The sequence below is a fragment of the Lynx rufus genome, unplaced genomic scaffold, assembly GCF_022079265.1.
Source record: "Lynx rufus isolate CCGP_SWC_20201006 ecotype Redwood Valley unplaced genomic scaffold, mLynRuf1.p SCAF_27, whole genome shotgun sequence".
Lineage (NCBI taxonomy): Eukaryota > Metazoa > Chordata > Mammalia > Carnivora > Felidae > Lynx > Lynx rufus.
The window spans coordinates 2,221,997-2,245,958 of NW_025814842.1; the positions used below are offsets into that span (position 1 = coordinate 2,221,997).

At 62.2% G+C, this 23,962-nt stretch overlaps 1 protein-coding gene across 5 annotated transcripts in view; it reads right to left on the minus strand.

Annotated features, from left to right (window-relative positions):
- Positions 1–714: 714 nt before the first annotated feature.
- Positions 715–23,962, minus strand: part of CARD11 (caspase recruitment domain family member 11) — a 117,396-nt gene continuing 94,148 nt past the window's right edge. For 4 of the 5 annotated variants that reach the window (XM_047089057.1, XM_047089059.1, XM_047089058.1 and 1 more), the window contains 13 exons: positions 23,063–23,115; positions 21,312–21,444; positions 20,527–20,728; positions 20,028–20,154; positions 16,054–16,294; positions 15,385–15,481; positions 14,914–15,009; positions 13,266–13,401; positions 12,021–12,200; positions 6,075–6,199; positions 4,579–4,694; positions 2,352–2,552; positions 715–1,522 (listed from right to left, as the gene is read on the minus strand). In XM_047089057.1, coding sequence (XP_046945013.1) covers positions 1,438–1,522; positions 2,352–2,552; positions 4,579–4,694; positions 6,075–6,199; positions 12,021–12,200; positions 13,266–13,401; positions 14,914–15,009; positions 15,385–15,481; positions 16,054–16,294; positions 20,028–20,154; positions 20,527–20,728; positions 21,312–21,444; positions 23,063–23,115 — 1,792 coding nt within the window. In that variant the 3' untranslated portion in view covers positions 715–1,437. Of the gene's footprint in view, positions 1,523–1,952; positions 2,553–4,578; positions 4,695–6,074; positions 6,200–12,020; positions 12,201–13,265; positions 13,402–14,913; positions 15,010–15,384; positions 15,482–16,053; positions 16,295–20,027; positions 20,155–20,526; positions 20,729–21,311; positions 21,445–23,062; positions 23,116–23,962 lie in introns of those variants that run through there. The other variant, XM_047089062.1, reaches the window with a different exon arrangement.

The window sequence follows — 23,962 nt, forward strand, 5'->3', positions numbered from 1 at the left end:
CTCCCGAAAACTCCCCGGGGGCCAAAAAGAACCCATCGCCATTTCTTTTTCCAGGTATCTCTCCCCACGAGTGGCCTCTCTTCACCCCTCCTTGTCTCCCCCCCACCCCTCAAAATTACACGCAAGCCACGGGTCGGGTTCTTTCCGCACAAGCCTGAGAATCTGAGGTTAAATAAATAAATATAAATAAATCAGCAGACCTTTTACTCCGGGTCCCCTTTCCAGTCACGTCTGTCCCCTTGGCTCTAAGTACTTTACGAGGAAGCGCGGTGTTGGGGTGGAAACACGATTGCCTCGGCTTGGGGAAAATTTACTGTTGAGCGTAAAACTCTAATCAGACGAAAGCGGACCTTCCAGCTCCTCGCGAGGCGGGCGGCTTCTCTGGCCCTAAACAACCACAGCCGGGTCTCCGGAAAGCAGGGTTTCTCCGGATCTAGCACATCCAGCTTGATTCTGGGGGCTGTTGCGGAAGAAGCGGCGTCGGTAACTGTTTTCAGAGGCGTCGCTCTGCCTGGCAACGTCCGGTCTCAGTGGCGTAGGGCCAAATCATCATCACGGAGGGACGAGGAGACCAGGCTCCCCCCACCCCCGGGAACCTCCCATCCCCGGTAGCACCTCCCCAGGCTTTGTGGTGCTCATTTGACTTCAGAGAGTCAAAATGCTAAAAACAAAACAAACAAACAAACAAACAAAAAAATGCAGGACGTACAGCACTGTTTTCTAGGGTGAGGTATTTACCAGAAGCTCTTTTATTCATAATTTGTACCTTGAACATGTGACAAAAACCTAGCATATCAATTCACACCCATGGTATCTAAGAGCCAGGGTTGCTCCTGTAGTTGTTAGGAATTGCTTTACGCTGCAAGTAACCAAGGACGGAAATGACCGCCACGTAACATAAATTTATGTCTGTCCCATGTAAACAAAACCCAAGCAGTCGTCCCGGGCTCCAAAGTGCCATCAGCCATGCTAACTCCTTTTTCTGTTCCACCATCCTCTGTGTAGGGTTTCCGTTCTCAAGGTCGCCTCAAGGTCCAAGGTGACTGCAGGAGCTCCAGCCATCACAGCTGTATTCCAGGCAGGAAACTAGGGAAAGGGCTGCCGGTCTGCTCTGTCCTTCCCCCAACACCTTGTCGCCTTACACTTTCTTGATTACCCTAGCTGCAAGGGAAGCTGGGGAATATGGTCTTTGAGCTGCACGTAGTTTCCCAGAATAAAAACAGGATTCTGTCAGTAAGGGAGGGAATGCGGGTCCTGGTTTGTCAAGCGGCGGTTGCTCCCAGTTCCCATGAACACACAGAGCTGGGAGTGAACCCCAGCCTGCCACCTGCCGAATACTCAGCACGGAGCCGGGCCGGAGGAGGCCTGGCTTGGCCACACCCTGTCGGGTCCATACTGGGAAAGTCTGCGTCCAGGGGGTCAGGGAGAAGAGTGGCTCTAGAACCCACGGGGCCTTTGCTCTCCGCCGCGGAGGGAGGCACGAGCTTCCGGCAGACGCGCACGCGCGCACGCACCCCGGCGCCTGGGCAGCGGAAACAAACCCAACAGAGACACTTACTCCACGCGCCCAACCGCAGGGCGACGTGGGGCTGCGCGTATGGACGCCACGTGCACACGATCAGAGAGCCGAGGGGGGGCCCTGGCCTCAGGGCTGGGGTCTGGGGGGGGCAGGGTGACCTTCCAGGGAGGGCCCTTCCTAGAGTGACTCTACAACTTATCACCCAAATCGGGACGCGTCTTCGTCAAAGGGGTTATTCGTAACCACGCCCGAGGCCCAGGCCCAAGTCAGGTCTGGCCCGGGGGCGCCGCGGACGATGGCGGCCCCGCCCGCTCCCCGCGCCTCACGTGGCCCCGCCCCAGGCTCTTCCGGAAGTGGTCTGCGCGCTCAGCAAGGGCTCCGCCCCTCTGCAAATCACTACGTACTAACAGCTCTCGGAAAGGTGGAGGACGAGGAAACGGAGACGTTTTAATGCGAGAAAAGAGAAAAGTCGCCGCGCGGCGGGCTTCCCCTTCCGCCGCGGCCATCCTGCCTGGGGACGTGTACGTCCTGCGTCCCGAGGGCCGGCGGGCGCGCCCCCGCGTTCAGGGTCGCCGCCCCGCGCGCGGCTGGCACACCTGTTGGTGCGTTACATTCATCGGCTGTTCGGCTCCCGAGGGGCCGCTGGCCTCCGGCCTGGCGTCGCGACGACGCGTGCGGCCGGGGCGGCCCGTTCCCAGCGGACGGGTCCGGGTCCGGGTCCGTCCCCTCAGCCCCCCGGGGCCCGCGTGACCGGGTGGACGGGGCCCCCTCGCGCCCACGGCACCGCCCGCCGGGGTCCGCAAGCCCCTCCGGGGTCCGGGCCCCGCCTCACAGCTGGTCCTCGTCCACCCAGACGGTCTTGCGCTGCTCTTCGCTGATCTTGTCCTTGAGGACGCGGAGCAGCTCCTCCACGCTGCCCCACATGTCGGCCTCCACCGTGGCGTACAGGCAGGGCAAGGCCTCCACCTCCTTCTCCTTCAGCCGGCACAGCCGCAGGAGCTCGTCCTCCGTCTCGGGCCGGGACAGCATCTTCCTGTGGGCGGGGCGGGGGGGGGGGACACGAGCCGCTGTGGGGGCCGCCACCTGCCACGCCGGGTCCCCGCGGCGCGCGGCGCCTTCCAGCACACGGCCCGGCCCGAGAGGCGGGGCTTAAAAAAATATCTGTAGTTTTTCTTTCCTTTGCGTTTACTTAAAAAACAAACAAACAAACAAACAAATTTCTTCCAAAGGCGCCCGGGCGGCTCAGTCGGTCGAGCATCCGACTTTGGCTCAGGTCACGATCTCGCGGTTCGCGGGCACGAGCCCTGCACGCGGCTCCGCGCTGACGGTGCGAGCCTGCTTGGGATTCTCTCTCTGCCTCTCTCTGCCCCTCCCCGGCTCTCTCTTTCTCTCAAAAATAAATAAACTTTAAAAAGAAGACCTCCATTTTCAGGGCTGGTTGACGTGCCAAGGGAGGTGGTAAACCCCGTCGTTTTTAAGCGCGCAGTTCACTTGGTGTCATGTTTATTCACGCTGTTGTGCCATCAGCCTCCGGAACTTTTTCATCCCGCAAAACCGAAACTCATACCCATTAGCACACTCATTCCCTCTCCCCCCCCCCCCCCAGCCCCCCGCACCACTGACTACTTTCTGTCTCTGTGAACCAGACTCCTCCAGGGACCTCACCCTAACCCTTTGTGCGTCTGGCTGCTGGCACCGAGCGTCATGTCTCCAAGGTTCATCCGTGCTGGAGCAGGTGCCAGAATGTTTCTTTTTTTTTTTTTACTGTTTATTTTTGAGAAAGAGAGAGAGAACGAGAACCCCGGGTGGGGGAGGGGCAGAGAGGAAGACAGAGCCTGAGTGGGGGAGGGGCAGAGAGAGAGAGAGGGAGACACAGAATCCGAAGCAGGCTCCAGGCTCTGAGCTGTCAGTACAAAACCCAATGTGGGGCTCGAACTCACGAACTGCGAGATCATGACCTGGGCTGAAGTCGGACGCTTAACGACTGGTGCCCCTAGACTGTTCTTCCTTTTTAAGGCTGAATCATATTCCAGCGTGTGGATGAACGACATCGTGTTTATCCATCGTCCACCCGTGGACGCCGGGTTGCTTCTACCTCCTGGCTCTTGTGAACAGCGCTGCCGTGAACACAGGTGAGCGCCTATCTTTTTGAGACTGTTTTCGATCCTTTTGGGCGGGTCATTCGAGGAGGAACCTCCATACCCCCGTCTTCCTCGGCCGCTGTAGCATTTCATGCTCCCGCCAGCAGTACCCCAGGGCGCCAGCCCCACCCCCCACCGCCTCCCCCAACACGCGTTCACTTCTGGGCTGTGGACGGCAGCGGTCAGAATGCGTGCGCAATGGTGAGGTGGGGGCCTCTGTCTCGTTTGCTCACTCGTGGGATCCCCGGTGCTGGGCCCTGAACAGGTGCTCAGTAAAGATTTGGAGCTACAGGGGAGTGGCCCAACCTCTCTTCGCCTCAGCCGGGGCCTCGCGGGGCAGAGGTCAGGGACAATGCCACGTGACAGCCAGGCCCCAAACCCCACAGTCAACCCTCCAGCAAAACGCACAGGCTTGACCTGGAACGTGGATTCAGAATCGGACCTTTCCGCACCACCCGCGAGACAGGATCCGGGTCCCAGCACGTGCCCCGGCCGTCCTGACCCCTGTGTCCACACAGCAGGCGGAGGGAGCCCTTTACGCCCCGTGTTAGATCGTATCGCTCGGCATGGCTGGGGCCCCCGTGGCTGCAAGGTCCCCACCGCCGCCTGCCCCTGTCCCCGCCTGAGGTCTGGGGCCTCTCCTCTGCACCTGCCCGGCCCACCCTCACCGCACTGGGGCTGGTCCAACATCAGCTTCGCTTCCCCAGCCACCCGGGTCCTGCGAGGTGGGTCCAGCACCCACCTCGGCACTTGTCCCCCCCGGGTCCCCGGGGACGTGGTGCCTGTGTGGTATGGTCTCCGCTGCTGGAGGTAGGGGGCCATGCCTGGCCCTGGACGAGGACCCGCTGAAGGGGTGAGCGGGGACGCCAAGCAGCCGGAGGTGTGGCGGTGGGAGCAGGGGGGGTCTCGGGGCCCCACCTGAACCTCTTGATGTTCTTCTCTGACACCCGGATGAAGAGCACGATGGGGTAGATCCTGGACTTGATCAAGTCTCTGGTGCAGCTGATCCCGGCCTCCAGCAGGCAGTGCTTGTCCTGCGGAACGGGGGCCAGCGGTCAGCAGCTCCCCAGCCCCTCCGGGCAGCCGGGCGGCTGGGGCAGGGGCAGGGGCGAGAGCCCCGAGTGTCCCCACGTCCCCCGCTGCCCCAGGGAACGACCCGAGGTGAAGCCCGACCTCTGCGGGACAAGCCCCCGCCTGCCTGGACCCCGGGCTGCAGGTGCCATGTGCCAGCAGGGCCCGGCCCGAGGTGCATCGGGGGTGGGGGTGGGGGGTGAACGACTTTCGGTGCAAAAATCAAAGTCAGCTTCAAGAGCACCTGCTACTCCCCTGGGCTCACGGAGGCATTCTCGGTACGAAGCAAGGGCAGAAAACACCGGAAAGGCGAGCAGGGGCTGGACGACCTTGGGAGTACTGCCGAGGGTTCTCGGGCAGGGTTCCCTGGCACCCATGGGCTCCTCGCTTCTGGAGGACAAATCTCTGTTTTGCTGAGAGTGTCACGTCAGAAGCAAACAAACCCCCAGATGCCCGAGCCCTTTGCGTTGAACTAGAACGTGGATCTAGAAAACAGCGCACGTGTCCCTCCCTAAGCGTGCCGCTCAGCGCGTCTTCACAACCCACCCCCGCGCTCCTTCCGGTCACTGCCCTCACTCCCCACCAGCACGGCCACCATCCACGCGGCGTGGTTTCACCTTTCCAGTGGCCACCCTGCCCACTCCTGTGCTCTCTACTCCAACGTCACCATCCCCTAAATGAGCGATTCCAGGCTGGCTGAGAGCTCTGCCCATACGTTCTTCTGCCTGAGTGACCATGTGGGGACGTGTTGGGGGGGGGCAGATGCGGGGCTCCGGTGGGCACCTGCTCCTGGCTCCTCGTCCAGGGTCGCCGCCCACTGCAGAGGTGACCCCCAGATGCTGGGGTGGCACTCAACTGATGGCTTTGCTCTCCAAAGGTCCCAGAATGAGAAAGAAATCGATGCCTGGGGCTGATAAGGATCACATCGCCCGGCTCCAGAAGACTCTAAATCGTGTGCAGACACCTCTCCTGCGTTGCCACCAATAACCCTTCTGCTGCTCCATTTTCCCTCCTGAGGTGAACATGACTCCTGTCGCCCGCTCGCTCTCCCTGTCTCTTGTCCCGACACACGCTCCCTCTAGCTCCGGCCCTTGTTGTCACGGCCAGGCGCACGCATAGCCCGAGACAATGCAAACCAGAACACCAGTGCCAGGGAGCCGTCGGAGGCACGGAGTGGTTCTAAAACATAAGCGTGCACGTCGGAGCCTGGAGGACGAGGGTGTGTGGCGAGGTAACACCGGGCAGGTGAGAAAAGGAGGAGAAGGGGGTTTGCCCACAGGGAGGGGAGGGGGACTCTGCACCCCTCCCCTCTGCACGGCGGAGGCGCCCTCACCCCAGCTCACCTTGGCGGCCACAGCTTCAATGTTGGCGGGAACGATGCATTCGAAAGTGTTGGGGTTCTTCTCTCGCGAGTAGATGATGGTCTCCGTCTTCTGCTTCCTGAGGAACTCGTCTCTGGTGACAACATCTGTGGACAGAAGGCCAGTCCTGAGAGCAGCACAAACCTCCCCTTTCTGGACTGGACAGAACTGCATGTTGATCCCCTTCTGGCCACTTAAATCAACTGTGGCTCCTCTACCAGACTATGAGGCTTCTCAAGGGCGGGGTCAAGGTCATGGTTCCTTACACTTCCCACAGCAGCACCCAGAAGAGCTGCTTCATGAATTCTCAGCATTAAGTTTCATTGGACAAAGTAACTCATGCACTGAGGTACGATACTAGCGAACTGCCTATCATGAAGGATCTCCAGCTTTACTCATCCACCCACCCATCCATCCAGTCATCTAGCCAGACAGCCAGCTAGCCATCTACCCACCCACCCATCCATTCACCCTCGCGCCCAACCATCTATCCGTCTAGTCTGATAACCATCCATCCATCCATTCATCCACCCACCCATTCATCCATTCACCCACGCACCCAACCATCCATCCATCCATCCATCATCCGTGTGCCACCCATCCAACCAGCCATCCAACAACTCATCCCTCCATCCATCAATCCATCCATCCATCCATCTCCCCTCCCATGCATCTACCCATCTATCCATTCACCCATCCATCTACTTATCCATCTATCTACCTATCCACCCACCCACCCATCCAACCAACCATCCACCATCCATCCCCCCACCCATTCATCCATTCACCCACGCACTCAACCATCTATCCATCCAGTCATATAACCAACCATCCATCCATCCATCCACCCATCCATCCATCATCCATTTGCCACCCATCCAACCAGCCATCCAACAACTCACCCATCCATCCATCTACCCATCCAACCAACCACTCATCCATCCAGCCAGCCATCCCCCCTCCCATTCATCTGCCCATCTGCCCATTCACCCATCCATCTACTTATCCATCCACCTATCCACCCACCCACCCATCCACCCAACCATCCATCCATCCACCCACCCATCCATCCATCCACTCACCCATGCACCCAACCATCCATCCATCTAGTCTTATAACCATCGACCATCCACCCATCCACCCACCCATCCATCCAGTCATCTAGCCAGCCAGCCAGCCATCTACCCACCCATCCATCCACCCACCCACCCATCCATTCACCCATGCATCCACCCATCCATCCATCCATCCATCCATCCATCCAGTCATATAACCATCCATCCATCCATCCATCCATCCATCCACCCACCCACCCATCCACCCACCCATGCATCCACTCATCCATCCATCCAGTCATATAACCATCCATCCATCCATCCATCCATCCATCCACCCACCCACCCACCCATCCATCCACCCATTCACCCATGCACCCAACCATCCATCCATCTACTCTTATAACCATCTACCATCCATCCATCCACCCACCCATCCATCCAGTCATCTAGCCAGCCAGCCATCTACCCACCCATCCATCCATCCACCCACCCACACATCCATTCACCCACGCACCCAGCCATCCATCCATCCAGTCCTATAACCAACCATCCATCCACCCATCTACCCACCCATTCACCCATGCACCTAACCATCCATCCATCCAGTCATATAACCATCCATCCATCCATCCATCCATCCATCCATTCATCCATCCATCCACCCACACATCCATCCACCCACGCATCCATCCATCCATCCATCCCCCCTCCCATTCATCTACCCATCTATCCATTCACCCATCCATCTACTTATCCATCCATCTACCTATCCACCCACCCACCCATCCACCCAACCATCCATCCATCCACCCACCCATCCATCCATCCACCCACCCATTCACCCATGCACCCAACCATCCATCCATCTAGTCTTATAACCATCGACCATCCACCCATCCACCCACCCATCCATCCAGTCATCTAGCCAGCCAGCAGCCAGCCATCTACCCACCCATCCATCCATCCACCCACCCACCCATCCATTCACCCATGCATCCACCCATCCATCCATCCAGTCATATAACCATCCATCCATCCATCCATCCATCCACCCACCCACCCATCCATTCACCCATGCACCCACCCATCCATCCATCCAGTCATATAACCATCCATCCATCCATCCATCCACCCACCCACCCACCCACCCATCCATCCAGTCATCTAGCCAGCCAGCCAGCCAGCCATCTACCCACCCATCCATCCATCCATCCATCCACCCACGCACCCAACCATCTATCCATCCAGTCATATATCCAACAATCCACCCGTCCATCCACCCAACCATCCATCCATCCATTCATCCATCATTCATGTGCCACCCATCCAACCAGCCATCCAACAACTCACCCATCCATCCATCTACCCATCCAACCAACCACTCATCCCTCCATTCATCCATCCACCCTCCCATTCATCTACCCCTTCACCCATCCATCTACTTATCCATCCATCTACCTATGCACCCACCCACCCACCCAACCAACCATCCATCCATCCACCCACCCACCCACCCATTCACCCATGCACCCAACCATCCATCCACCTAGTCTTATAACCATCCACCATCCATCCATCCACCCACCCATCCATCCAGTCATCTAGCCAGCCAGCCATCTACCTACCCATCCATCCATCTACCCACCCATCCATCCATCCACCCACCCACACATCCATTCACCCACGCACCCAACCATCCATCCATCCAGTCCTATAACCAACCATCCATCCACCCATCCACCCACCCATTCACCCATGCACCTAACCATCCATCCATCCAGTCATATAACCATCCATCCATCCATCCATCCATCCATCCATCCATCCATCCACCCATTCACCCACGTATCCATCCATCCATCTATCCATCCATCCATCCATCCATCCCCCCTCCCATTCATCTACCCATCTATCCATTCACCCATCCATCTACTTATCCATCCATCTACCTATCCACCCAACCATCCATCCACCCATTCAACCAACCATCTACTTATCCATCCATGCACCTCTCTATCCACCCAACCATCTATTCATCTACCTGTCCATCCCTCTACCTACCCATCTGTTCATTCATCCATTCCTCCACCCCCATCCCTCCATCCGTCCACCCATCCATTAAGTTAATTTTTACTGAAATTTAGTACTTACTGAAAATCTACTAAGGGTCAGGCTTTAGAATAAAAATATGACAAAAACATAGCTGTTGTCGTACTTGAGAATGTGTGACCTATGTAGTAAGAAGAACGTGGGATACAGAAATTATGCAACAATTTAGCAGGTGCAGTGATGGGTACTTATTGTGGCAGCAGTGAGGAGGAATGGAGGGAAGAGGAGAGCAGGCAGGCTCCCTGGAGGAGGAGGTATGTACTACAGACCTCATTCACTTGCTGGGTGACCCTGAACATATCTTCAATCTCTTGACCTCAGGTTCTCCATTTATGAAAGGAGAGTGGGGTCAGCTCAGGCCTAGAATTCCCCGCGTAAGCCCAGGCTGGCCGGGGAGCCCACACTAGGCCAGGTTTAGCATGTACACTCCAGGATGTACCGCAAGGGAGTTGGAAGGGATCTGGGGAAGAGCCAGCAGGGGAGGTGTTACAGGTTTGTGGGTGATTTGGGGGGACGGAGGCAGCCTAGAACCCCCGCCCTACAGCACCTGCAGCGCCCTGGCTGTGAAAGCACCAAGGGCAACACGGGGCATGCCTGCCGAGTTCAGAGCGGCCGAGTGGGATTTGCAAACGAGGCTCTGCCAAACCTCAGACCGTACTGAGAAAGGAGGTAGGTACCGCGGTGGCTGCAGGAGCTGGCGCTCGGAGAGGCGAGGGACCCACGTCCGTGTCCTGCCTGCTCCACATGGGGGGCTGAGAACCCGGGGCCCGTGCTGGGCTTGGCCTCTGCCCATCTGCGAGCCCCTTGCTTCCACCACAAGTGGCTGCCATTATGCTGGTTTTGCAGGTGAGGGACAGAGAGGTGGGTGACCTGTCCCAGGTCAGTAGCCGCGGTGGGGGGGGGGTGGGGCACAACCTCAGCTGGAGACCACTCGCCTCCAAGAACACCACCTCTCCCACCAGCCACACTGTGCGCGGAGGCCCTTCTGGCCGGGGCTGTAGAGGGTCCGCACCACGGGAGGCCGGACACTGGGGGTGCCGTCTCCCACTTCCCACAGGGCCAGGCGTCCCGGGAGACCTGGGGGGGCATCGCTGCCAACATCCAGCGAAAGACTGCGTGCAGAGCTGCCCCCCCAGGAATGAGGGGCGTCCTGCTCCTGCTCAGGTGCGTCCCACCCCGACACCGGCGCTGACTGATGCTTACAAAGTCCGCACCCCCACCCGGGGCTGTTCTGAGCGCTCGGTACCACGTGTTCCCAGCCCCGGGGCCCATGTGAGAACCTCCGGGTGGGGGAGGGGCTCTGCACCACGGACTCCCGACGGGTAAGGCTGCTCTGCCCACAGGACCGCGGCTCGGCAGCGGGAACACCACCACGACGAGTTCTAGAACACGACGTGGGGTGAAGGGAGCCAGATGCAAATGGTTCCACATGGCATGGTTCCATTTACAGAAAAGTCTAGAAAACGAAAACCAACGTGTCACAGGAAGGAGATGAACAGTGCCTGGGGCAGAGGGTGGAGGGGGGCCCGAGGGAGCCTGTTGAGGGGACGCAACGTTCCATCTCCTGGCTGTGGCTGGGGTCACGGGGTGCAGGCATTTGCAACACTGCACGCTTAAAACGGGGGCGTGTTGTTATGTGTATACTGATCCTCGGAGGACGGACTTCTGGTCTCGACGCCCCTCCCTCACCTCCCCTAGGCTGACAGTAAAGAAAGCAAGCTTTGGTGAGGTGGGGGAGAGGCTGGGACCCTGGCATGTGCTCGTGGGAACGTGAGGTGACAGCTGCTGGCCACACGAGGGTGGCAGCTTCAAGTTCAAACGGAACGGAACAAAAAACGTGGAATCGCCACGGGAGCCAGCCACCCCGCTTCCGGGTCCAGCCCCCCAAGAGCCGGAGGCGGGGGCCTGAAGAGATGCTCACTCGCCCACGTTCACAAACAGGATTCACAGCAGCTGAGAGGCGGGAGCGACCCACGTGTCCACGGATGGGTGACGGAGAAACACGATGTGGCACATCCACACCGTGGGATAGCGTGGGCCGTAACTGGGCTGGCACCTGCTACCACACGCGTGGACCTCGAGGACGTGATTGATGCTGAGTGACGCGAGCCGGGGGCAAAAGGACAGATGCTCCCGGGAGGAGACAGACTCACAGAGAGAGACAGAGAGCGGTGGGCCCTGGGGTGGGGGCGGAGCTTCGGCTCGGGAAGAAGAGAAAGTTCTGGAGATAAACGTACCTACTACCCCTGAACCGGACACTTAACACGGTCCGCGTGGCACATTCCTTGTTACGTGTATCTCGGCATAACTAAACCCCGCCGGGCACCTGACGGCTGGCTGGTGCGGGGTGGCCCCGGACGTCCACGGTTTAAACACGCACGGTGCTGAGGACGATTCCAGCTCGCAGCCAGGACTGGGGCTCAGCGCCGTGTGCAGGGCGTCTGACCGTGGTCCCCCAGCCACACCCAGGACACGGAAGCCCTAGCGATGGGTGGCCTGCCTGTTAACCTCAGGGCTCAGAGCGGGGACCCCAAGTCACGCCTCCTGACACGCTCTGTGACCTCCGCCCTGAACCCTCAGCGTGAACGGGGAAGTGAAGGCCTGCTTCCCCTGCTCTGGGGCCACAGGGCGCTCCGAGAGGGCCGGCGTGGCCCCCGGGCCCGAGACCCGCCCTGCCGGGCACAGCAGGTCCGCAGGCTCTCCTGCCGCGCCTGGCGGGACGCAGGAGGGGCACACGAGGACGGTCCCGGCCCACACTCACCCGGCTTGCACATGGTGAGCTCCATGGCGCCTCCGGAGTTGAGCAGCTTCTGGACCAGCGCCTTGGCCAGCACGGTGGGCGTGAAGAGGACGGGCCGGCGGCGCTCGCAGTAGAAGGCGCGCACCAGGCTGTAGGGGATCAGGCTGAGGTTCTTGCCGAGCTCGCTCTCGGGGTCCGGCTCTGGGAGGGGACAGGAAAGGGCCGGCTGGGACGTCCTGCCCGCCCACCGTCCCGGGAGGCTTCCCGGCCCCACGGAGCCCGCTGGCCGGCAGGAAGGTCTACGTGACCCACGGGCTGGGCCCTGTTCCAGGAGCTGAGGCGACGGCCCTGCCGCCCGGGGCTTGCACTGGGGGAGGGGGGGTGGCAGGCGGCAGGTAAGCCCGTGATGAGCCACACTGTTCATCACTGCGGGCAGTGGCAGGAGCTCTCCGGGAGGGGGCGGCAGCCGGACGGGCACGGATGGCTTCACTGAGGACAGTCGGGGACTGGGGCCGGCGCTGAGACACGAGGAGGCAGGGGAGGACAGCGGCAGAAGGGCGTTCGGGGCAGGGGTGGGCAGAGCCGGCTGAGAGGGGCTTGGGGCTTATGTCAGGAGCTCTGGGACGCCAGCAGCGTCGGAGGCAGGGGGAGACACGGCCTCCTTTCCACCTTTTCAAGCCTCTCTGGCTGGTGTGTGGGGAGCAGAGCGGAGCCAGCCCCGGGCAGCTCGAGCAACCGCCTCCCCAGAAACCAGCGTCTTGTGTTTCACTTGGTGCCCTGCCCCGGCCTTCCGAAGGGCCGGTCTGGAGGGGAGCCCAGGCCCTCTGACCATCAGCGCCTGGGCCAGCCCGGCCCCCGAGGACAGCAGGAGGCCTGGCCGGCCACCGGCACACCCTTCCGCAGGGTGCCGTGCGGCCGGTGACCCCTGGCCGGCTTGATAAATGGCAAGAAATAGGCAGCGGGGAAAGAAATCAATAGGCGAACGCTTCCCAGCAAACAGCTCCAATTAACACGGGCATCTGGGCTCAGACCGACTGCAGCGAGCACGCATCAGGGGTGAGCCTGGCGGGACGCCGCCCTCGGAGGCCGTGCGCTCCTCCCGCCAAGGCCAGGCAGGTCCCCTGGAGGCTCCCCCCATGGGGGAACCCCCTCTTTGGAGGAAGCAGGTGTCCCAGCCCCCCTTGTGGGGACCCAAGGGCCCTGTTGGGACTCCCGCAGCCTCCAGGCCAGCAGGAGGTGGGAGGGGCGAGGCGGTCAGCGCCATACCTTCCTGCTTCTCGGTCGAGGGCCTGCTGGCGTCCAGCGATGACCGGGCCAGGCTCCCCAGCGGGCTCCCCGAGACGATGCGGACCCGCTCGTTGCTGTTCATCCTTTTGTACTTGTTCTCGGACCTGCTGACGAACTGGAGGACAGAGGGGGGGCCTTTGCTTCTAACCAGACCAAGCTGCCTCAACCCGGGCACGGGCAGACCTCTGCTTGGACCCCAGCTCTGCTCCTGGGGGCCAGGGTCAGTCACCTCCCCCTGTAAAAATGGGAGATGTCCAGCAGGCTGAGAGGGGACGTCATTGTAGGTGAGCAAACAGATGCCCACTCCCTCCTCCCTAACCAGGCACGAAGCCTGCCGAGGGCTGGGGTGCGAGAGGCCCTCTGGCAATCCCCAGTGCCTTTTGGGGAGCCGCGGGGGGGAGGTCCCTGGCAAGGAGCCCCGCTGGCAGGATGGCCCACGGACCGCCCGCCTTGGGTGGCCTGTGCAGGATGGCTCCACCTCCCACGACACGGTTCTCTACAACCCCTCCCTTGGTATCCCCCAGTCCTCCCCGCACAACTCAGAGTTGGGCCCTGGAGGGTGGAAAGGGATGCCCCACTGGTGGACACAGAATCCGAGTTCCCACCACATTCCCTGGGCTACTCTGAGTCTCTCCACACCCTCCTTCTGTAGGGAGAAAAATCCAGGGAGCCGAGGTCTCGGCCTGGCTCTGTGGTCAACTGGTCCTTGGGTGAGCCACCAGGAGACGCTCAAGGTTGCCAAGTCTCGCGCGACACGAAGGCAGTAACGTGTGTTCCCGCGTGGCCCTGCCTTCAGGAGGAGCTCAGATTCGCTAGGGTTCCCTTCCACCTCCGTATCTTTCTGGCACCTGTCTGCGTCTACCTGGTTTCTGGGCCATGCCGTGAACCACTCCTCTGGGTTTCCTATGTCCCAACAGCAGGATGGCTCAGTGGAGTGTGGCACACCAACTCCACGGGGGCCCGTTTAGCAAAGTACCAACACAGAAACGTCCTCGAGGGACCGCACCTTAACGTGACTCACTTAGCTCTGCACAGAATGCTTACTGCATTTATGTGAAATTTCTTCCGAAGGCAGCACCTACTAGGCTAATCAGTGTTCCTTATGTAACGGTTCATGCAAAATAAAAAAAAAACTCATTATAGAATTAAGTACAAGCGATAAATTTTTTCTGGTCCCAAAGAGCTACGACGTGTCTGTGGTCAGATAAGATTTAAAGAATCTGTACGCTTTCTCTTTTCTCCTCGGCTGCCAGGGTGCTCAGAGATACGTTTAACGCTCAGTCTGAGGGACTACACTGACCCGGACACTTGCGACGTTTGTTTTCTTCTCCTGATACACCGTTTCTGATTTTTTTCTAATAGCTAACTTGTTTAGATTCTTTTAGCCATAGGTCTTCAAGTCTTTTACGAAAGCGGGACTGCTTCCAACGGGTGTACAGACTGTCTCCCGACCTGTCACCGTGAGGATCAAACGGGACGGGAGGTGGGAGGTGCCGTGAAAAGTTGCAGGTGGTGCACAAACACCAAGCACTGATACTCTGAAAGAGTCTTCTCTTCCCAGCAGCGGCAGGGGGGAGCCCCGGCAAAACGTGACCGCAAAGTCAGTCGGCGCTCTGGACAACTTTACCTGGAGGAGTTGGCCGAAAAGGAAACTTGCCCGAGAGAGGCGGGGACTGACCCGGGGGTCGCTGGTGGAAACCAGCTCTTCAGGCTGCAGGGTGTTCTGAAATCAGGTATCAATCGGTCAGATGCGCTGGGCTCGGCAGGACGCGTGAGCCCAGGAAGGCTGCCGAGAACCAGAGACACGTCCTCGAGCCCCCTCTGTGCCAGACGTGGAATCGAAGCATTCCAGACAGGGAACGAGCTTGGAGGGTAAGAGGAGCCCCGAGACTCGTTCCGGCAGAGGCCAGAGACACAGGGGACACGCTGTCCTGCCACCCAGCTTGGGGGGGTCCCTGAGGGCGGGGCCCCTTCTGGGGGGACCGTCCCATTCCCGAGGAACCAAGTCCCTGATGACGTCAGCGGCTCCCGTTCGTGAGCCGTCCGGAAACGAGCCTGGGGGCTGGTGCGAGGCCGGCACGGCTGTGGGGTGACCTACCCGGAGCGCCCTCAGGGTGTGGTGCGTGGGGTCCGCCTCCTCTCGGCTGCCCCTGTGCATCAGGCGCTGCAGCTTGACCAGGAGGAGCTGCTGGGCTCTGGGGAGACGGGAGGGGAGGGCAGACCCTCAGGGCAGGGCCTGGGGAAGCCGGCGCCAGCCTGCCCCCGTGCCCCGGTGCCTCCCAGCAGGGTCTGGGGCGGGGGGTGCTCCCCCAGGGAGGACACGAAACCCGGCCGCCGGTCTCGAATCCTGCAGCCAGTGCTGGCTGTGGCAAAGTCACTCCCCTGAGCCTCGGTTTCCTCATCTGTAGACCCGGGCTGCCGATGCTGACCTCACGGGGCCGGCCTGAGCGGAACGCGCGTCCCGGGAGCCTGCGCGCCTAGCCAGAGGAAGGCTGCCGCCCCACTGCTACGTGATTACGGAAGGACGTCAGGGAGGTGGCCCGCGGACAGGCAGTGAGAAGCAAAGGGGCGTAAAACCGAGAGCCCAGTTTTCTACAGATGACCGGGAGAGGTGCCCCGGGCATTAGGGAAGCAACAGGGTTTAAGGGAGCAACACCCCTGGGGAGGCAGGGGAGGCTTCCAGGAGGAGGAGGAAACAGGCGGAGTCCCCCTGGGGGCCCCTCTGCTGGGCAGTAGCCCCCCGCCCTGGCGCCGGCCCGGGACCCACCGGCTGTAGCTGGGTATGGTGCCCACGTCGAGGTCATGGTCCGTGAAAGGGTCGACCCTCGCGCACAGCCACTCGTGCCTGTCCTGGTACATGGTGTCCCGGACGTGCACGATGTCGTCGCACTTGAGCGACATGGTGCAGGCGTCCAGCTGGCTGGAGATGTTCAGGTTCAGCCGGACGTAGAACGAGTCCCCGGACGTGACCAGGCCCTCCTCCATGTCCTTCAGCAGCTTCCGGTACCCTGTGGGGGCACACAAGGCGGAGGGGATGCGGCCGGCTGGTGGTCGCGGGGGCCTCCCGCCGCCAAGCGCCTCGGGGCGCAAATCCACCCGTCGCCGCCCACAGAGGACACGCCCCTATGGTGCGTCCCCCTCAGAGCTGCGGGGACTCCCCGCGATGAGCGAGGTGTCCTTCGTGGCTTTCTCTCTTTGTCTTGGCTCAGAGCTAGGTTTTGTGCTAGGGTGCAAACAACCCGGGGTCTCCGCTACCGCGAGCGAATCCGGGATCTCCGCTACAGAGAACGAATCTGGGGTCTCCACTACCGCGCACGGATCCGGGATCTCCTATAGAGTGAACTAATCGGAGGTTTCTGCTACAACGAACGGATGTGCAATCTCCACTACAGCGAACAGATCTAGGGTCTCCACTACAACGAAGCAATCGGGGGGGGGGGTGGTGGTGGGGGGTGTCTACTAGAGTGAACGAATCCGGGGTCTCCGTTATAGCAAATGGATACGAGATCTCCGCTACTGCGAACGGATCCGGGATCTCTGCTACATTGAACAAATCCAGGGTCTCCTATAGAGTGAACTAATCGGAGGTTTCTGCTACAACGAATGGATCTGCAATCTCCACTACAGCGAACAGATCTAGAGTCTCCGCTACAACGAAACAATCGGGCGGGGGGGGGGTGTCTACTAGAGCGAACGTATCCGGGGTCTCCGCTACCGCGAGCGAATCTGGGTTCTCCGCTACCGCGAACGGATCCGGGATCTTCGAGAGAACGAATCTGGGTTCCCCGCTACCGCGAACGAATCCGGAGTCTCCTAGAGAGTGAACTAATGGAGGTTTCTGCTACAACGAGCGGATCTGCAATCTCCACTACAGCGAACAGATCTAGAGTCTCGCTACAACGAAGCAATCGGGTGGTGGTGGGGGGGTTCTTCTAGAGAGAACGAGTCCGGGGTCTCCGCTACAACTGCTACACCTGCCCCACCACCGTGGTGGTTTTTTGCTTTGACTCTGGAAGGACTGCACGCAGCAAACCTCATCCTTCTTAAGCGCTGTGCCTGATGAGCTCTCACGGCCCCCTGGTCAACACCGGTCTCCGGGGAATGCCATCCCGCCTGCCGTCACCGGGGCCGAGCTGTGCCTGGCTCACGGAAACGGAGGCACAGGCCCTGACTTCCGCGTCTGGCTTCCGCAGCTCAGCCTCGTGTCTGTGACCCTCGTCGTGACGCTGCCACGTGGCGCCTCCGCCCGGTGTCCCTTCTCTGGCGGGCGCATCTGTGCCGTTTGAAGGTTTCGGCTCTGAGGGCTTGCTCTGCCGCGAACGCTCTCCCACGGACCTCTGGTGGCCCGTGCCCTCGTCTCCCCTGGCTCTACTCCCAGAGCTGGGACTACTGGGTCCTTGGTCATCCACACACTTAACTTTCGTGGACACTGCCCAGAGGTGTTAGCACACGGCTGGGCCATGGCACCTTGTCGTTTTAACCTTATTCGACGTCAGGGTCCTTCAGTGTAAGTTTTTACAAATCCCGCTGGAGGACGCAGGGCATACGCTACAAACACAATAAATGCAGCAGACCGAACGCCTGTAACATAAATCCCGAACCTAAACCGCCAATCAGCCCCGCACGCACCGAGCCGCACGACACAGTGGAAGCTAAAACCGCCCTAACAGTCAGGCCCGGGACGTCCACGCCACACGCACCAGGGAGGCCTGAACCAACGGGGCTGTCTGATTAACGTTCAGGGAGAAACGGGGGATCCCTGGTCGGGTCCTTCCCACGCCCCTGGGGGGGGGGTTAAGGCCCATCGCTGGCTGAGCTCTCTGCCCCCTCGAAGAAAGGCCCTACAAATGCGACCCTGAGAGGCGGGACCTTCCCTGCACTGAATTCGGACCACAGGACTACACCTCTGGGGGGCACTGCTGGCCAGCGTGCTGCCTGGAGACTTTCTGCTGGGCTAGGAAACCAGGCTGGGAAGAGGGGAGGAGCCTGTTCCTGTGAGGAGGACGAGGAGGAGGACGAGGGGGAGGAGGAGAGGGGGAGGAGGAGAGGGAAGAAGAAGAGGAGGAGGAGGAAGAGGAGGGAGGAGGGGGAGGAGGAAGGGGAGGGAGGAGGGGGAGGAGGAAGGGGAGGGAGGAGGGGAGGAGGAAGGGGAGGGAGGAGGGGAGGAGGAAGGGGAGGGAGGAGGGGAGGAGGAAGGGGAGGGAGGAGGGGAGGAGGAAGGGGAGGGAGGAGGGGAGGAGGAAGGGGAGGGAGGAGGGGAGGAGGAAGGGGAGGGAGGAGGGGAGGAGGAAGGGGAGGGAGGAGGGGAGGAGGAAGGGGGGAGGAGGGGAGGAGGAAGGGGGGAGGAGGGGAGGAGGAAGGGGAGGAGGGGAGGAGGAAGGGGAGGAGGGGAGGAGGGGAGGAGGAAGGGGAGGGAGGAGGGGGAGGAGGAAGGGGAGGGAGGAGGGGGAAGAGGAAGGGGGGAGGAGGAAGGGGAGGAGGGGAGGAGGAAGGGGAGGAGGGGAGGAGGAAGGGGAGGAGGAAGGGGAGGAGGGGAGGAGGAAGGGGAGGAGGGGAGGAGGAAGGGGAGGAGGAAGGGGAGGAGGGGAGGAGGAAGGGGAGGAGGGGAGGAGGAAGGGGAGGAGGGGAGGAGGGGGGGAGGAGGGGAGGAGGGGGGGAGGAAGGGAGAGGAGGAAGGGGGAGGAGGAAGGGGAGGAGGAAGGGGGAGGAGGAAGGGGAGGAGGAAGGGAGGGAGGAGGGGGAGGAGGAAGGGGGGAGGAGGAAGGGGAGGAGGGGAGGAGGAAGGGGAGGAGGGGAGGAGGGGGAGGAGAGGGAGAAGGGGGAGGAGGAAAGGGAGGAAAGAGAGGAGGAAAGGGAGGAAGGGGGAGGAGGGGGAGGAAGAAGGGAGGAGGGGGAGCAGGAAAAGGAAGAGGGGGAGGAGGAGGAGGAGGGGAGAAGAGGCAGGGAGGGGGAGGCCGGGCCCCACGTGTGGGGACAGAGCATCATTACCTTCCGCCGCCCGGCGGACTGGGCATGCCGGGAAGGAGAGCGGGCTAGCAGGCGGCAGCGGGGAGCGGCTAGAAAGTGGCTATTTACGCTCTGTTGAAACATTCATGAGCCCCAGTGCTTGAAAATAAGATCCAGCTGCGGAGATCATGACGCGGGGAGAAACCCGGAGGTGGAGCAGGGGACTCAGACTTTGGGAAACAGAAAAGCCTGGCGCTCACTGCCCAGGAGTCGAGGCCGCGAAAGAGGAGCCTCAAGGAAAGCACCGCTGGGGCCAGAAGCGGGGGAGGCCTTCTGGAGGCATCCCGGAGCCACGACCACGGGGCCGAAGGCGTGGTCCGAGCTGTGGCTCCGTGGACCTGCTGGTGCCAGGGCGGCCGGCCCGCAGTCCCTGCCCGTGTCGGGGGCCGGGACGTGAGCAGGGAGAGGGGTGAGCCAGGCCGGGCAGGGAGGGCAGGGAGGGCAGGGAGGGCAGGGAGGGCCGCCCCCCCTGCCCCGCCTCTCCCGCCCAGCCCGGCAGTGTGCGTGCGAGGGGCCCGGCTCGCGGCTCGCCACCCGCAGCCGGGTGTGGCGGGACAGGTGTGTGCTCACCGGCGCTCCCACGCGGCGCCCTTCCCTGCCTGCTGCCCCCGGTGGGGCCGGGACGGCGGGCTCCTCCCACCGAAAAGGTGAGCAAGTGGAGGGCGCCCCTCCGGGGCCCACCGCGTCTGGCGTCCCGCCGGCGTGGCCGAGCGCGGCGGAGTCCCGCGGCCTTACCTTCCTGGTTGACTTTGTAGTGCAGTGTGACGGGGCCACTGCACCTCCGGATGGTCCAGTGCACCTCCTCCTTCGTGCACGTTTCCAAGGGGACGCTCTGCCTCTCCCCTCTGATGTAGCCTTCCAGCTAGACGTCAAAGACACGCTGTTCTCCTCGGCTCCGTGGGCGGGCAGAGCTGCAGGGGGCAGGCTGCCCCACAGGGAGGGCGAAGCACCCCTCCCCAAAAAGCGACCGGCCCGGTGTCGCTCGGAGCAAAGGCAGCACCCCGCTTAAGCTCGTGCGCCTCCCCGCGTGTGGGCGTGTGTGTGCGAGCGTGTGCGCACGGGCTCCAGAAACACGAGCGAGGGCCTTCCGACGGCAGGGGCCCCGGCCCTGCCGCCCTCCGGATCCCCCCGCCCAGCTCGGGCGTGGGGGTGCCCTCGGTCAGCACCCGTGCAGCAGAAGCGGGGAAGGTCACGGGCACCCCGGCCGTGCGGCCACTGCCCCCTGGTCCCTCACCCCCAGCAGCTGGTGGCCCTCGTGGAGGCCCGCCTTCTCGGCCGGGGAGCCCGGCTTGACCGCGTGGATGAAGCTCCCCCGGGCGTTGCCCCCGAGCAGGGTGAGCTGTGAGGCGAGGCTGTCGCCGTTCAGCACGGCGTGCTGCGTGGAGGGCCCGGAGCCCCGCACGTGCCCCACCGACGTGACAGACGGCCGGAAGGGTCTGCGACGGGGAAAGAAACTGGTGAGGGCGCGGCGGTCGGGACACGTGTACTTGGCCCAGCCGGAGGGCAGTCTCCCGTGGCAGGTGGCAGGGAGCTGAGGTGAGGGAGTGCAGCCAGCTCCTGCTGGCAGGGCACGCGGGGAGCGGAGCTGACCCCCGACCGACCGGCTGCAGCGGCCACGTAGAGCTTACTGGGCCACCTGAGGTCGCGGGCGCACGGGCCACCTGCAGGGAGGGGCCGGGCTGACGAGGGCAGTGGCCCGCTCTTCTCCTTCTGGAACACCAGCCCAGCGGGCCACCTGTGTCTCAGGTGGGGCGGGGACCTGGGGGGCTCAGAGTGTTGCTCCCTGGCCTCTCCCACGCCGTGTGGCCCCGGGCAAGCCCCTTCGTCGCTGGGCCCGATGGGGGGGGGGGCTCGGGGGGAGTGGTTTCTGGCTCTAGGACACTAGGGTTCCTGGACTCTGGTTCTAGAACACAGGTGAAGTGGATGGGCCCTTTCTGGGGACTCTAGCGGGTGAGTGGCCTTTACCCGCCGCCCCTACCGCCAACTCCCGCTCCCCCTCCCCCGTGACCTTCCCGGTACCTTTCTAGAGAGAACTTCCTAAACATGAGGTTGACTTGCTCTAGGTCGTAGGCGTCCAGGCCCTCGGACTGGTGGGAGGAGGAAGAGGAGTGGACGGACGAGGGGCCATAGGAGCAGTGCTCGTGACTGTCGTCTGCAAAGGAGCCAGCGCACGTGAGGACGCTCCTCCCGGCCTCCCTCCCAGAAATTCTCCAGCTGGGCCAGGACGCCTGCACAAGGCGCTGCATGGAACGTTCTTCCACAGAGCAATCCCCCTGCCTCCGGCTTGTGAACTGGTCTCCGTATTCTCATGTCGGGGCCACCCCGGGTCTTACCGTCCCATCTACCCCTTGGAGGCCTGTGGGCCGGGGGTGGGGCCCGAAAGGCAGAGTCTGGACCCAGTGCGGAAACCCCTCTTCCCAACTCAGCGGGGCTGGGGCTGGAGAACTGGGGCGGGGTGGGGGGGGGGAAGACGCCCAGCCCCACTGGGCCGCGGCACCGGGAGGGGGAGGGGGGGAGGCGCAAAGCCGGCTCCGGGCTGATAACAAAGGCCTCTCTGCAAAGAGAATTTGTCCTGACGCTGCAGAATGCCTTGGACGGCTGCCCAGAATTCCAGCTCCCCCCTTCCCAAACTCCTTCACTTCTCCTCATCACCCAGCTTCTGTTAGGTGCTAACCTCCCTTTAACACTTGATGGCTCCTGCTGGTCTCCAGCCAGGGAGAGGGGCTAATCCTTCACTGTATCTGCTGGCGGCCTGAGCTGCTGACGGGTGGAGGCGGGGTGGGGGGACCCGGGGCACGAGAGGGGGCTGGCAGGCCACCCCCGGAGGAGTCTGGGCCAGACTCAGGAGGAGCGGGGGGACTGCCGTCCCCAGGAGGCTCCTCTCCTGCTCCTGTCTTCTGCCCGCACGGTCCCCTGGCTTGCAGCTGTTCCGCCCGGGTGTCGGCCAGGGCAGGGACCCAGGGGCGGGAGTCTCTGCGTCCCGTGCACCAGGCGTGGTGAGGCACAGGGGCTCAGCGTGGGCTCAGCTGAACCAGACGCCCTGGCTGTAAGGGGCCGTGCTCCCGGGGGACCCAACCCTCCTTCCCGGCTCTCTGCGTGGTCTAGGCCGAAGGAACAACCCCTCCGCCACACCGCCTCTGCCGGGGGGCCGTTTCAGGGCGGCCACGGACCCTCAGTCTCCCCGCGGCTCGGCTGCCCCCCGCCTCTGGTGTCAGGGGAGGACAAATGACTCCAACTGCTGCCCCACCTCACGTCCCGCCCCCTCCCCACTGCCGCCCCTCGTCTCGCTGGGGTGGGTCGGCAGCTTCACACGGATTTCTGAGGCCGTCTCCCTGCCTCCCGCCCACCCCCCTTCCGCGTTCCTCGAGCTCTCCACGGCTCCGTTCCTTCATCTACAAGACGAGGGGGACAGTAGCCTTTCTGCAAATGGGCATTGCCGGTTCGACTCTCTTGAAGCACCCACAACTGACGGACTCTGGGCTCAGCAGCTGTGCGGCCCCGCTGCCTCCGGAGCAAGTTCAGGCGCGGCAGGCCGCCCCACCCCCCAACCCCGGCCAGGAAGCTCCCCAGGGATGGAGGCCTGGCCCCCTGGGCACAGACAGGACGCGCCGCCCTCTTGGAAGCCACGTCACGCGCGTTTCTGAGGACCGATGAGGTGCAGGGCCCCAGCCGGAGCTGGAGGGTCGGGGGCGTGGCAACGTGGCCCTGCTCCGGCCAGACGGCAGGTGGCCGCCACGCCTCTGTGCCTCTAAGGTCTGTCAGGTACCTACCATCAAAGTCCAAGGCGTCGAACCCGCCACTCTCGTTGTCGTCTTCCACGGTGCTGCAAGACACAAGGGAGGGACGGGGGGGGGGGTGCGTGTGTGTGGGAGCTCTCCAGTGGTGGAGGGAGGGGGAAGGTTCTGGAATGTTCTGGAACGTTCTGGTTTTGAGAGGGCAGCGTGGGCAGGAGGGGAAGGTCAGCAGGTGCGCGGAGGGCTGGACGCTCTGCTGGAGGCCAGGGTGTCCCAGGCAGCCAGCGGAGGCCACAGCAGGTGAACCCGTGAAGGAGGAGGCCCGTGAAGGGCAGGTGAACAGTCTCCAACAGCCCCACCTGCTGCTTCCCAGTCACGCTCTCGTTCCTCACACAGAAGGCTGAACATCTGCTCGCACGATAGGCCTCGTGCAATGGGCCTCGAGAGCCGACCGTGCCCTTTGACACGATGGGCTAGGACAGGAGCGAGGGCGCTCCGGGAGGTCCGAGCTCCCCCGCGTGTGGTCCCCGCCACAGGGTAACGAGGGCCCAGACCAGGCCGCTGGCAGGGCCGCGGATGTGGATCCCAGCCCGCAGGCCGCTCTGTGCTGTCAGCCCTTCTGGAACCGCGCCCCCCCCCACCCCGCCCAGCGATCTCTGACTCGGAGCCCACGATGTCAAACATCCACTGCCTGGGAGCATCTGAGTGCCCAGGCAGGCCTCCAGGGTGGTCTTCTCAGCTGGGGACAGGAGCGGTGGGGAAAGGGGAGGGGAGGTGGGAAAGGGGAGGCTGTTTGTGGGGTCTACCGCTCTTGGGCAGAAAGAGTACCCCCCCACCCCCCTCGCTGTGGGGCCACGGCACAGGTGACCCTGGGAAAGCCACAGGCCTCCTCGGAGCCTCAGCCTTCTCATCTGTAAAGTGGGTGGCATCCTGTCT